The sequence below is a fragment of the Ixodes scapularis genome, unplaced genomic scaffold (genome assembly GCF_016920785.2).
Source record: "Ixodes scapularis isolate PalLabHiFi unplaced genomic scaffold, ASM1692078v2 PGA_scaffold10__122_contigs__length_95168666, whole genome shotgun sequence".
Lineage (NCBI taxonomy): Eukaryota > Metazoa > Arthropoda > Arachnida > Ixodida > Ixodidae > Ixodes > Ixodes scapularis.
The window spans coordinates 10047247-10060066 of NW_024609836.1; the positions used below are offsets into that span (position 1 = coordinate 10047247).

Consider the following 12820-nt stretch of genomic DNA (forward strand, 5'->3'; position numbering starts at 1 on the left):
TGAAGCGAAAATTCCTAACACATTTTCTTACAACCGACCAAAAAATGCCCATGGGCCGGAGCGATTAACATGCTTCGCGGTGCCTGTTTCAACAGCCGGTGTGTAAATTCGAGCCTGGTTACATCACACCCGGGTATTTCGAATTATTGTATATTTCAAACAGTGCAAATATCCCCTTGAAGATCACATGTAATAGTATACACAAACTCAACTCTCCTACGTCACGCCGTGGTGGTAGCGCGTCGGATGCACTTCCGGTCTGGGGCGGTGGGCAGAAGTTGCCGTGCGAGACATGCATTCTTGTGTTCTTTTCGGAGAAACCAAACAAAAAACCTGCGTTCTCGTCAAAATGCTGCGACGGGGGCTGTAACGAGAGAGTCTGGAAAGGTTTGAAGATCAGTAAACATGTGTTTCCGCCCGCTCCGTTCGTCCGAGTACGTGGATAGTAGCCGTGAAAAGGGTAAACCAGACGCTGTCGAACTATGATTGCTTGTGCGGGCAACGCTTTGTGGTCGCCAGATGTATTTGTTTTGTTCCAACATGAACGAGAAAAAACCGCCAAGTTGTCCGGGCCACCCCCGGGTTCAGTGCGTCTTTAAATTTACACGGCCGCCCGATTGTATGAACTTTCGTCTGCTCTTTTCGAACTTGTCTACTTTTTGTCGTCTGCTCGCTCAAACAAAAGCGGCCGATAGACCAAACTTTGACCCGGTTATTGCAGTAAGAAGTAATTGCAGGCCTCAAACGACTTAAGTAGGCTCGGTGTAAACAGTACATACAAGATGTTGATCATTGGTACCAGTGGCCATCACCGACTTGTTATGCTTGGTCTGTTTCCGCTTCCGAATTTCAGTATCGACGTCGATCATCGCTGCTACCTCCTACACTTTTGCAGCACGAGTGACGTCGCAACCGAAAATATCTAGAAGAATCTCATCGTGGTTTTGGCGTCCATTCTGTGGCGTTCACGCGAATGAATCGCCACACGTCAAATTATTTACACAAACTTTAGCAGTGTAACGAGCCTTGATAGTTTCGCACAGGCGATTAAAGTGGTAAGACATTTCTATGAGGATGTAGAATCAACAATTCCAACGCGAAAAAGAGTATGCAGACTTACACAGACGCCGACAACGTGACGTTCCAATAGTTTGTGGACGCGGGACGCGGTGCTTCTTGCCTGCACTCCATTTCGCATGCGTTCGAACTGTCGTCTACTTTTTCAAACTTGTCTGCTTTTTGTCGTCAGCGCGTTCAAACGACAGCGGCTCGTATACCCAACGTTGACCCGGTAATTGCGATAAGAACTAAGTGCAGGCCTCAAAACACTTTTGAAGGTTGGTTGGGGTAAGTAGGCTAAGTGTAAACAGTAGATACAAGACGTTGATCATTGTTACCAGTGGCCATCACCGATTTGTAATGCCCGATTCCGCTTGCGATTTTCAGTATCGACGTCCACCATCTCAGCTAACCATCTCAGCTAGGGTCCACGCTTTCGCAGCCCAAGGGACGTCGCGACTGAAAATAGTGAGCAGAATCTCATCGTAGGAGTCAGGCTTTAGCGCCCATTCTGCGGCGTCCACGTGAAGTAAATCGCCGCAAGTCACATGATTCACGCAAAGTTTTGCCTCAATAGTTTTGCTAAAGCCGCTCAAGTAGCCAGACATTGTTAGGAGGACGTAGAATCAACAATCCCAACGCGAAAAAGAGCACGGGGACTCCCACCGACGCCGACAACAACGCAATGCAATGGTTTGTTTATGGGCGATGGCGGGCTTCTTGCCCACTGCGCATGCGCGGCGCCGGTGGCATCCGCTAGGGGCGCTCCGGTTTGTTTGTAAACATGAGTTGGTATATAGGAGCGTTCTTTTTCTGTACCGAACTCCCATGACACGGCTAGCCAACTTATACCGAGCATTGAGCTCTTCTTGAGCTACATACTGTTTGCATAGAACGAACGCAAACGAACGAACACAGCACATTGAATCTCCTTCTCCTCTTCTTCTTCCCGCGCACGCACAATTAGCAGACTACGAGACCCTGGAGGCCATTTTTTGCTTTTGTAGTTTTGTTTTCTCCCCTGCCGCGATACCATGAAAATGACCTTGAGAGTATTGCGGACCGCCACGCCCGGGAAGTAACTTTTTAGAGCACACCTCTAAGGCGCCAGTTTCTGGCTTAAGCAGTGTCGCCGTCGGTGTAACCGTGCGGTGCATTATGGGCAAATTTCCCCCCGCTAAATCTAGCTGAAAAATTTCCCCGCTAAATCTAATGAAAAAATTTTCCTGCTAAACCTAGCGGAAAAATTTCCCCGTTAAATCTAGCGGTAAAATTTCTGTGGGGGCTCATGTGACACCCCCCGGTCACGTGACCCCCCCACGTGACCTTGGGGGGGGGGGGGGGGGGGGGGCGAGAAAATGTGACCATCAGTACCCTTTCCTCCTCCTCCTCAAGAGCTGCGCTCTAATTCGGAGTTACAGAAAGTTGTAAACAGCTTTCACTTTTTTTATCTTCTCTTTCTTTTTTTTTTGCGCACAAGAACTTTTTTTCCTTTTTTTCTTCTTTCGAAAGCGGACTTTGTGTTCGTTGTAACAGTATGATGCCTTGAAAAACTGTTGTCTTATCTGAACTAATTTAATGGGTAGGGCCTTGAATTCATATATTTTTTTAAAGTTAGTCGTTATAACCGATAGGTCTTTATATGCGGGATCGTTATAAGTGGGTTTGACTATATCACTTACCTATATCTTTGCGACCGTACAATCCAAGCAACCTACATTGGTATCGTTATGTACAGGAAAGGAGCCATTGCTCGATCATGCCTCTGTCACGTTCAGAGATGGCGCCATCGTCGTGCCACGCATGACGCAATCAATGCTATATGTATTCTCGTGCGCAGCATTCGCAGAGGTGTGGCTCGGCAGTACGTTTGCGCATCCGAGCGAAACAGGTCGCCGCTGAGAGAACTCACCCTGCCATTGTGGGTATAATTCATCAAACTCAAACCGGTGCTCATAGGGAGTTACGAGGCTTACGCTTCTGTAGTTTGTCGCAGAAATTTGACGGCTGTTCGGCTACGGGCATGTCGACCATGCAAGCTTTGTAATGCACGAATAAAGTAAGCTGTGTATTTGGTTACTCCACGCCTGTACCCTAGTGCCCATACACCCTCCACAGCACGCGCGAGACGTTTCACGTACTCCACAGCAGCTGCATCCTTGATACAGCCTACCTGATGTTTGCAATCCCCAACGTCTGCTGTGGCTAGCAGTTTGCTCCCGAAAAGAGCTTCTTTTCCTCTCAACCGCACTATTTGTAAGAGTTTTTGAGTCTTCGCAGAAACATCCGGTCTATATACGCGGGTGGGAAAAGCTCCAGGACTAACCGAGAAATGGGGCCGGTGCACAAGCGTGCCGACTTGCCACAAGCAGTTACGAAGGAACGCTATGCACTCGATCACTCCAAAACAGAAAGGTGTGAACCAGTCTTGAGTCGTACGCAGTACTGCACGGTCATTGCGTTAGACACGAACGCACTTGGAAAGCACTCCGCAGTGCCCATACCTGAGCTCGCAGTAGTCGCCAAGTTTCTCCCGGACCGACTTCATGCAGAACGGCAACTGGACAACGGCGCGGGTCGAAGTGGCCTCCTTGCGGCGGACGTCGGACCTCGGGCTTGGAACCACTGGCTGGGCCGGCCGAAGCTGGGTGCTCGTCGAACTTGTAGAAAAAAACAAAAAAACTTGGATATCTCGCTAAAAATTTATATACACATACAAGCTTTAAAATGGGCCATTTAGCTGCGTCACATAAGGTCATGTGTGGGATGTCACCAGACAAAGGAATATTCAAGTTGCTGTGAGGTCCTGGACATTACGACGTGACTGCAGTCAGACCAACACAAACAAGAAAGATCCGCAGAGGGTCCCCCATGAGATGCCATCACTTAAAAACGAATAGATGCAGAGACAAACGAGTGCCTCACAGATGTTAGACAACGAACGAAGAGTATGAGTGCCCGGGTAGACCGACTTTGAAAGGCAGACGGGCTTACCGTCGACTGTTCGGGGTTTCCACCACCTCACCTGTGGTTCCCTCGCGACCGCTTGGCTTTGTCCTCGTACTCCAGCCTCTGGTCGGGAGTCAGTGAGCTCCAGTCGTCTCGAAGGAGGTCGTCCAGCTCGTCTAGCGTCGTGTTTGGTGCCTGCGACAGGACTGTGCCGGGGACGAGGCGTGTCAAAACGTGGGCTTGCACGCACGTTTCGACCTGGGCCACCCTCTTGTGTTACGGTCGCAAGGGAAAAAACAAGTCGCTGGATCCCGGGAAAATAGCGACGCTGCCTCCCTGCCTGCTAGCAGGACACAAACACAAACTAATGTACAGACGACCAAAACCTCGCAAGGCGATCGGCTGATCAGTCTCTGTTGCCGTGGCTATCGCCCTTTTCGTTCTTTTAAATCTAAAGCTTCAAAAGAGTGGTTCTGAACTGGCCGCGCCAAGATCGCTATGGAGCGCCGCCGTGCCGAAAGCATTCCTCGCCAATATAAACACTGTTGATACTCTGTATGGAATCAACTTCTTGATAGTGCTCATCATTGCAGGCAGGGATGGGCAAAATACATGCCAATATGTATCGAAATACAAATACAAAATACTTCGTCAAAAATGTATATAGTTACAAATCTAATTACATTTTCAAAAAAGCATTTAAGTACAAGATACAAATACAACCAAATGTATTTGGTTTCCTCCAAATACTTTTCCAAATACATTCCTAAAAATTTGCGTCAGCGACTTCAGGGCACCTGCAACGGGTTTCTGGGTATCTCATTTTAATTTTGCATCGCACACTCGGGAGTTAGTGTAACGTAACAGAATTATAATCACAAAAAAAAAAAAAATGTAATCAGCTTGGATGTAATAGGTGGCAAAAGTACAGAGCTTCAGGCAGCTTTTTCTTGTCGATTACTTTTTGGTATAGAGCAACAAAAAACCGAGACGACCAAGACGCGCAGCGCTACCTAGAGAATGTTTTATAGTTGCAACTCGGATGTGGATGGAAATCAGGCCGGTAAGCATCACAAGTTGTCACAAGCACTTATTTAGCCAGTCTGCCTGTGAACGTCGATTTCGTCCCTATTCTTGCCCTGGACTAGCACCGTAATCACAAAGTCACTAAACGCTTGTGCTTGATTGAGAGGCACTGCATTCCGTGCAGAACGTAGTTTTCTTCCTGCTCTGGACAGTGTCAATAAATTTGAGAAATGTATTTTCGCCCTCAAAATTGTATTTAATTACAATTGTATTTGAAACACCCACATTTTAGTATTTAAATGCACACGTCAAATACATTATCCAATTTGTAATTAAATACAAATGCAAAATACACAAAGTATTTGAAATACATATTTCAAATACTTGTATTTGAAATACTGCCCATCTCTGATTGCAGGTCTGTCTTACCACAATACTATTTCTCTCACATCTATCTTACCACAATTTGTTTTTCTCGACGCCACCAAGCACCGACGCCACACGTGGTGGCAGTGCGAAGACATGAGCCTGTTTCGCCCGTGTGCAAATAACAAAGTCTCGGTATACGAGAAATGTCTTCATGAAGCAACTTGACACCCTGAATTTGGATTGGCTCAGCAAAAATGGAGAGGACGAGGAGAAATTGTCCCTTCCATAGACAGAAATGGCGACTGCACGGGGAGCTTGGTGCCACTTTCCCAGGATCCAGTGACCCCCCCCCCCCCCGAATTTTTTATTTTTTGCCAGGCGATTTATTATGGTGTCAGAAGACTACCCAATCAATATTTTGGTGCAGTGTAACATAGGTTTTTAAAGGGCAACTCCGCTCAATTCGGAAAAATTTAGGCTTCCTTGTGATTCACATTCACAAAGCACTACTAAACAACTCTACGTCTTCGGATTCGCGAAATGTGGAATATTATTTGTGTAATCCTAATTTAAACGTCAGCAGATACCGAAACCGAAACTTCGGTTGCGTCAGGCAACATCGGTCTCGGGTCGTCAAAGGCATGCGCGTCACGTCGAACCACGTGGTCTTGTGACGTTCGGGAGGGAGCGAGAAACAGGACACGCAAAGCGGGCAGGTTTTTTTTTGTTTTTTTTTTTTTATTGGACGCGGGAAGGTTGCATTGCGTGGCGTGGACGGTGATGGCCTGGGTGAGAGGGGGAAGGGAAAAGACGAAAGAGAAGTGGAGCGGAGAAACAGACCGATAAGCGCGCAGGGCAGCGCAAAGTAGCGCATCCGTGTTACGGTGATCACGTGAACGCCCGGTCAGCCAACACCGGGAGGAGAAACTCATGACGTCATCGTTGCATTTCGCTCTGAGAAATAAAAACAAGCAAAACGTGAGAATGACGTACATGCCTCTGACGTAGTGGCTCAACGTTGGCCGCTCCAACTCCGTGGCATTGACTGCGCTGATGATTGCGCCTCGCGCCGCACGCTAGAGTTGGCAGATTTCGGCGACTTGGCTCGCTTGAAGGTTTGCCGGCCAGTTTATTAAATAAATAAACGGAATTAGATCGTAATATTTGACGTGGGGTCTTCCTATATGATACTGAAGAGGGCTACATAGTTTTCTAAATATCAAAAATGAAGCGGAGTTGCCCTTTAATGAGTAAAAAAAAAAAACGAAATTGCTCGAAACCAAAATTTAAACTGGTCTAGGGAGGAAGAAGAAATATAGAAAAGAGAATTGCCAAAAGTCACGTAACTGTGCAACTTTTTTTTTTTTTTTTTTTCATTCAATCAACATATTTGCAGTTTTTTAAAAGCCAGAAAAAATGCGTATAATATTCTTTTTTATTTTTAATATTAAGTGTGTGCCTTTGATGACCCACAACTCCGATTATATTTGGAGTGTGTGCTCCACTTATATAGTTCACAAAGGGCGATCCGTGGACCCTTTGGGGCCCACGAAGGCATTCTAGGGGTCTGCGAAGCCTTGCCTCATCAGTCAAGCTTCGCAATAAAAGTTGTCTTTTTTCAGATTGACAAGAAACATTCCAAATTTCGAGTGACTTTTCTCGTATGTAAATAAAGATAAATCTACTTCACACAGACCTTAGTTATATCCATTTATGAAATGATTAACATTATAAATATATACTTTTCCCTTCCCCACAACACGAATGGGATCCTCCATCATTTCCGCCGACCCACAAAGAGTCTGTGAAACATCAATGGTTGAGAACCACTGGCCTAAATCATAGAAAACCGCGCATGACCGCGGAGAAGAGAGGGAGCATGGCTCAAACCGGCCAGTTCTCAATCGGCGGTTTTCGGGTGGAAGGGACACAAATTTCGAGCCGCCATTTGTGTTCTTGGCCAGTTGGTCTCTCGTACGTCATGTACCAATAAAAACCTTGGCGAGCATAAATACTCTGTCAGTGTCCCTTTAAGGCTGGTTCACACACCTGCGACTGCTTATGACCAAGTGCGTTACTGCCTCTTGTGACACTTTACAACGACAGAACACACCGGCATCCTGCCTTCCACTGGAGCAGAGGTTTTGCAGTATTTGTATGTTTGCAGTGTTGCAGAGGAGAGGCTTTGCAGTACCATCTAGGACAAGTGGTCGTTATAACATTGCCAAGTTTTTCAAACCACTAAAAAAAATGACGCACAAAAAAAAAACAAAGTTAGTCGGGAAATTGATTGAGTTTCCACGGCTACACCACAGAGGGTGCCGGTGGCCTCTCTCGTCGTAAGGTATTGGAAGAGGTTGTGACATACTTGGTTGTAAGCAGTAGCAAGTGCGCGAACGAACAAAAACTATTGATAGAGTCGCAGAACTATCGATAATCAACTATCCATAGTATTATCGATAGTTTTTTGATAGTCGACTATCGATAGTGCTACTGATAGTTTTCTTACTATCGATAGTCAGATTTCTGGCGACTATCGATAGTACTATCGATAGTTTTGCACTACTAGAGCGAACACAGTTGAGCATCGCCGCTCGCCTCCCTTCCTCCCCTCTTCGCCCAAACTCCCGTCTTCGTCATCACTGAAAGTTGAACCAAAGTTGGGATAGTAAGTGCTTGGGCTAGTTGATGTCCCATTTGAAAAAACAAAGTGCCCAACTATCAATAGTAAACCGTCGGCAGTACTATCGATAGGTTTACGACAGTCGACTATCGATAGTTTTCCCGATAGACAATTAACATTAATTTTCCGATATAGTCAACTATCGATAGTACTATCCATAGCTTTTCGATAGTCGACTATGGATAGTACTATCGATAGTCAGATTTCTAGCGACTCTTGACGCAATTGATAGTACTATTGATAGTTTTGCACAACTAGGGTTAACGCACACCAGCTCGGAGCACATGGAGCGAAAGTTTGCGTTGCAGAACCCAGGGATCCTGGGTTATATCCCCACTCTTGCCCGTTTCGATCTGGAAGAGATTCGTACTGGCGTGCGGCCGTGTATCGCTACTGCGTGATGCACAATAAAGACCCCAGGCTAGCGGCTGTATTGCATTGGCTAAATTTCTTATCTACAGTGGGTAAAAATGTCGCCATGCCTCTGGCAGACTAACCTCCAGCTGTATAAGCAAGGGACGACTAATTACATTTTACTTTCCTGGGCATGCAGCCCATGAGAGCCATGCGAAAGGACTTGTTTTCGCATTTGAGTGTACGTCCCTTGATAGACCGGTCGCCAAAGTGCTTGGCTCACAATTTCAAAATGTTAAATTCAAGTCCTGCTGGGGATTCTAGTCTTTTATATGGTTCCCCATAGGCACAACGCTTTTTGGTATCGGTCTTTAGCTAGAGCCAAATGAGAATCGGCTGATGGAACACACTCTGTGTTAGTATTATTCGGGAGACTGTTGCAGAAAAGAGGTTTCATCAGTTAATTGAGCTTACAGAACTGAATATGCCTGTGTATGTCACAGAAAAACACTGAAAGCGCAATGACCTACGTGTCAGCACACTCTAGGGGTGGCTCACTCAGAGTGGGGTTGAGGTTCCGACAACACTTTCGGCCACCAAACTCAAACCGTTGCAGGCTCAATTGGCAGCTCTCTGCCCCCTTGTCGATGCAAGCGCCACGTGTGATTGCGTACCAAGCTCTCTCGTAGCGTTACGAAAAAGTTTCATGACTGGTAAAACTAAGACAACGTTTGTCGGGCCATCCATGCAAATCGAATTCAGCTTCTTGGCGAATGCCTAAGAGTGTTAGTTATGTTGAATGTCCTCTCAAAGTCGCAAAGAAAAAATAGAGAGTAGGATGACAAAAAGAAAAGTTAGAGCATAGGTGCGAAAAACTTAAAGCAGTGCCCAAGATTGTGGCCCGTAAAGGCCCGTTCACACTCTTGCAACCGAGTACGACCGAGAGAGACCAGGCCGATTTTTAAGCCTCTTGCGACGTCTTAGGACAGGATACGCTGCAGCGGAGCTGGTCCTAATAAGTCGCAAGAGGCTTAAGAACTGGTGTGGTCTCTCTCGGTCTTACTCGATCGCAAGAGTGTGAACGGGCCTTAAACCCAGATGCTTGCACCATCTCCAAATTTGTACGACCCAAAGGTAAAAAATAGAAGAAAAAAAACAACCTTTTGCACAAATCTAGAAGGGTGATAGAGTGCCCCGCTTTGCTATACTAAAATGACAACACTGTCACGAGAAGTTGCATTGTCACATGATGTCATGGTGTCACATAGCGACTGTTGGGCTGATAACGTTGCATGAACGCCGTGATATCATTACTGAGGCTGTGTGCCACGAACCCGAAATCGCCAAGAGCTGTCTAAACCGCCTCAACTGCATAAATGCATTTAGAACATTCCATACCTTCCTTCTTGCGCTGCTCGCAGAAGAGTTCCCTGGCCGACTTAGGATGCTGCCCGAAGAGCAAATCCGTGAGCCGCCTCTGAGCTTTGGGGCATTTTGTCGGAGTAGTTTGTCTCTTGCTAGGCGTCCAGTTCTTCATCGGGCTGGTCAGCGGCCTCTTGGACGCCGGGCCGAGGACCTTGGTGGGCTCCTAGACCCGGAGAGAAACCACTTTCTTCATTCCTTTTATTTACTTATTACTACCGCGGACTAATCCATGTCAAAGCAGGAGTGTACATCGTAAAGAGACGCAAACAAAAAAGATTAAGAAAAGCGATTCAACAAGGCACGAAAATACAATATACAGTATAACATCGCTGCAGCAGATGTGGCAACGGCAAACATTCGGTTATACATAGCATATCGATTTGTGAAGTCCTGTTGGTCTTCTTATCTATGCCATTGAGCAAACTTTGCCTACTGTATATGGACCATATTAAGCAGACTCTTTAACAGCAAACATTATTTTGGAGATTAGGCGGGTTTGGTCCGATAGTGGTGGCGTCCATTTTGTGAACTGCTGTCATTGTGCCCGAAGCCTCGGAGCATCATGACCCAAGCACGCAGTGATGACGATCGTCAATACTGCCCAATAAAATGTTACTACCTTTTGAAGTTCAGACAAACTAGTTCTCTTCTAACATCCATTTACATTTCGTGGCTCTCACTGGTTAGAACAGACTCCAGTCATAATCCATATCAGTCTGCAATAAAAGTTTCTGCATTCTACATACTACTACTTTTAGAACAGACCAAAATCTTCATCACAATCAAGGTCTGTTATAATGAGATAAAACTGTACTATCACCTAGAAGAGATCAAGTTACCTAATTTAAAAAATTTTCACAAAGGCACAACTCTCAAGTTTGAAATTAATGTGTAGACTTTTGTACTGTCAACAGTGATTGTTGGCAAGTTAATCCAAGCAGTTGTTGTCCTGGGAAAATTTGCTTTTTAAATGTACAGTGGAACCCTGTTAATTTGAGCCCGATGGGGATCAAGTCTTTGTTTGAATAAAGCAAAGTTAGAAATACTGTGGGTTGTCTCCCAGAGAGACGCATAGGATGGGACCTACATGTTAGTTTGAATAAAGTTTGAGTTAACGAAATTCCACTGTATCATGATATGTGCGAAACTCCCGCACTGTTTCTCTGTCATTGAAATACGTGCTTGTTGACGACACTAAAGGTTATGCAAAGAGGGTGGTTTATTTGAATTGGATTGTTATTTATCATGTACAGAAAAATTTTAGCCTCTTTTCAGAGTGCTGAACGTGTCGTATGGCTGGGTCCTGGGGTCTGCTCTTGGTCAAGGCGAGAGCGAGAGTGTTTTCGGCCGCTGATTGGACACGGCACCATGGCTTGCATGCAATCAACCAACTAGATATTTTTGACCCAATTGCAAGTTCACGATCAAGAAATACTTTGATGAGAAAGTCTAACTAATATGCAAATAGCGAAAAAGGTCTTATGACCTTTAAAGTGCTTGTCGGTAGTACTCTTTCATCCTCCGATCGATGTCAGCTTTTGTACGGCGGCGGAACAAATTGAGATTTTTAAACAAGGCAGGAGTCGTCAATGGCTTTTGATGTGAAACGGCAGACGATCATACTCTGCCGCTGCACCCAATTTGCAGCAGACGATCAACAACATTTTTCTGGTATGTTAGCAGACGGCGTACGCTGATTTTTGGTTCTATTTCTGTCTGCAAATGGTGCTTTGTATCAGACAAACAACTTTCTTCACTTGCGTTAGCAGAAAAACCGTCTACTAATGTTATTTTCACTCACTCCGCAAGAGGCAAATTGGATCTTGCAGTGACCGAAACAGGATCCTGGCCGCTTCCGGTAACGGAAGAGTGCCACACTCACCTCAATGTGAGTCCCCTGGGAGCTTCGAAGCATGCCGAAAGACCACGGCAAGCTTCGTTTTGGAACGCTGGTGGTCCGAACGGGTTCCGCGGTGCCCACATCTTTCGGAGCTGGAGCTCGCGATTCGGGTTGGCCAAACTGGTAGGTTTGTCTCTCTGGTGGTATGCTGGCACCGGTGTTTGCGTTATTGTTGACCTCGAAAAATGCCGGCGTAGCTGCAATGCCGACGCTGTTGACGGCAGCCCCCCTATTTTCTTTGTTACTGCTCGACGAAGGTGAGACGTCGTCACACGATCCGCTCTCGATTTCTACGTCTTTGGTTCCGGAAACGGCGTCACTCTTGAATGCGTTCCTGAGGATGTTTCCTAAGGCTGCCAGGACTGCTTCCTAGAAGTAGAGAGGAAGAAAGATATAGTATTGCTTTTGGGTCTTTCTCAAGTAACAAAAAATTACACCATCTTCTTGAGGGGAACCATGGGGTGATGCGGAGCATCGTTCCATCACACTTCATCGGAAGAACGAAGTGAAGTGGAGTCAACAGCGGTGAACTGAACGCGCACAGAAATTGGTTTGCTCTTTATGTTTATACAGCCTTGATGGAGATGCGCCTCAACGGGTAATCGGTCTCTTAGCTGTAGATGAGAAATTTAGCCAGTGCAGTACAACCGCTAACCTGGGATTCTTAACGTGCATCATGCAGTAGTCATCAGACGAACGCGTGCCGGTACTAAACTCATCCAGATTGAAACGGGCGGGGGTGGCGGGGACTCGAACCCAGGAGGTTCCCAGCGCAAGCTTTCGCTCCACGCTCCGAGCTGGGACGCGTTAGTTCACTCGGCCACTTCCTCCCCTTGAACGCGCGCAGCGCGCTACCGCTGCTTATATTCAAACTTGAAGGAGAAGAAACTAGAGGAGGAGAGTTGCGCCTGCGCGCGCGGTGTGAGTAGAAGCGAACGCACGCGAAGTGCACGCAGCTGGTAGCTGCGTGCACTTCGCGAAGCTGTTGAAGAGAGAGAACGCACGCACAGCTGTTGGAGAGAGGGACGCAGCTGGTAGCTGCGTGCACTTCGCGC

The 12820-nt window shown here is 46.4% G+C and overlaps 1 protein-coding gene across 1 annotated transcript in view; it reads right to left on the minus strand.

Annotated features, from left to right (window-relative positions):
• LOC8041835 (PMS1 protein homolog 1) overlaps positions 1-12820 on the minus strand; it is a 52300-nt gene that overhangs the window by 9067 nt on the left and 30413 nt on the right. Inside the window, exons 7-10 of the mRNA XM_029981859.3 lie at positions 11748-12134; positions 9839-10028; positions 4085-4214; positions 3564-3719 (exon numbers count right to left, since the gene is read on the minus strand). Coding sequence (XP_029837719.3) covers positions 3564-3719; positions 4085-4214; positions 9839-10028; positions 11748-12134 — 863 coding nt within the window. The remainder of the gene's footprint in view (positions 1-3563; positions 3720-4084; positions 4215-9838; positions 10029-11747; positions 12135-12820) is intronic.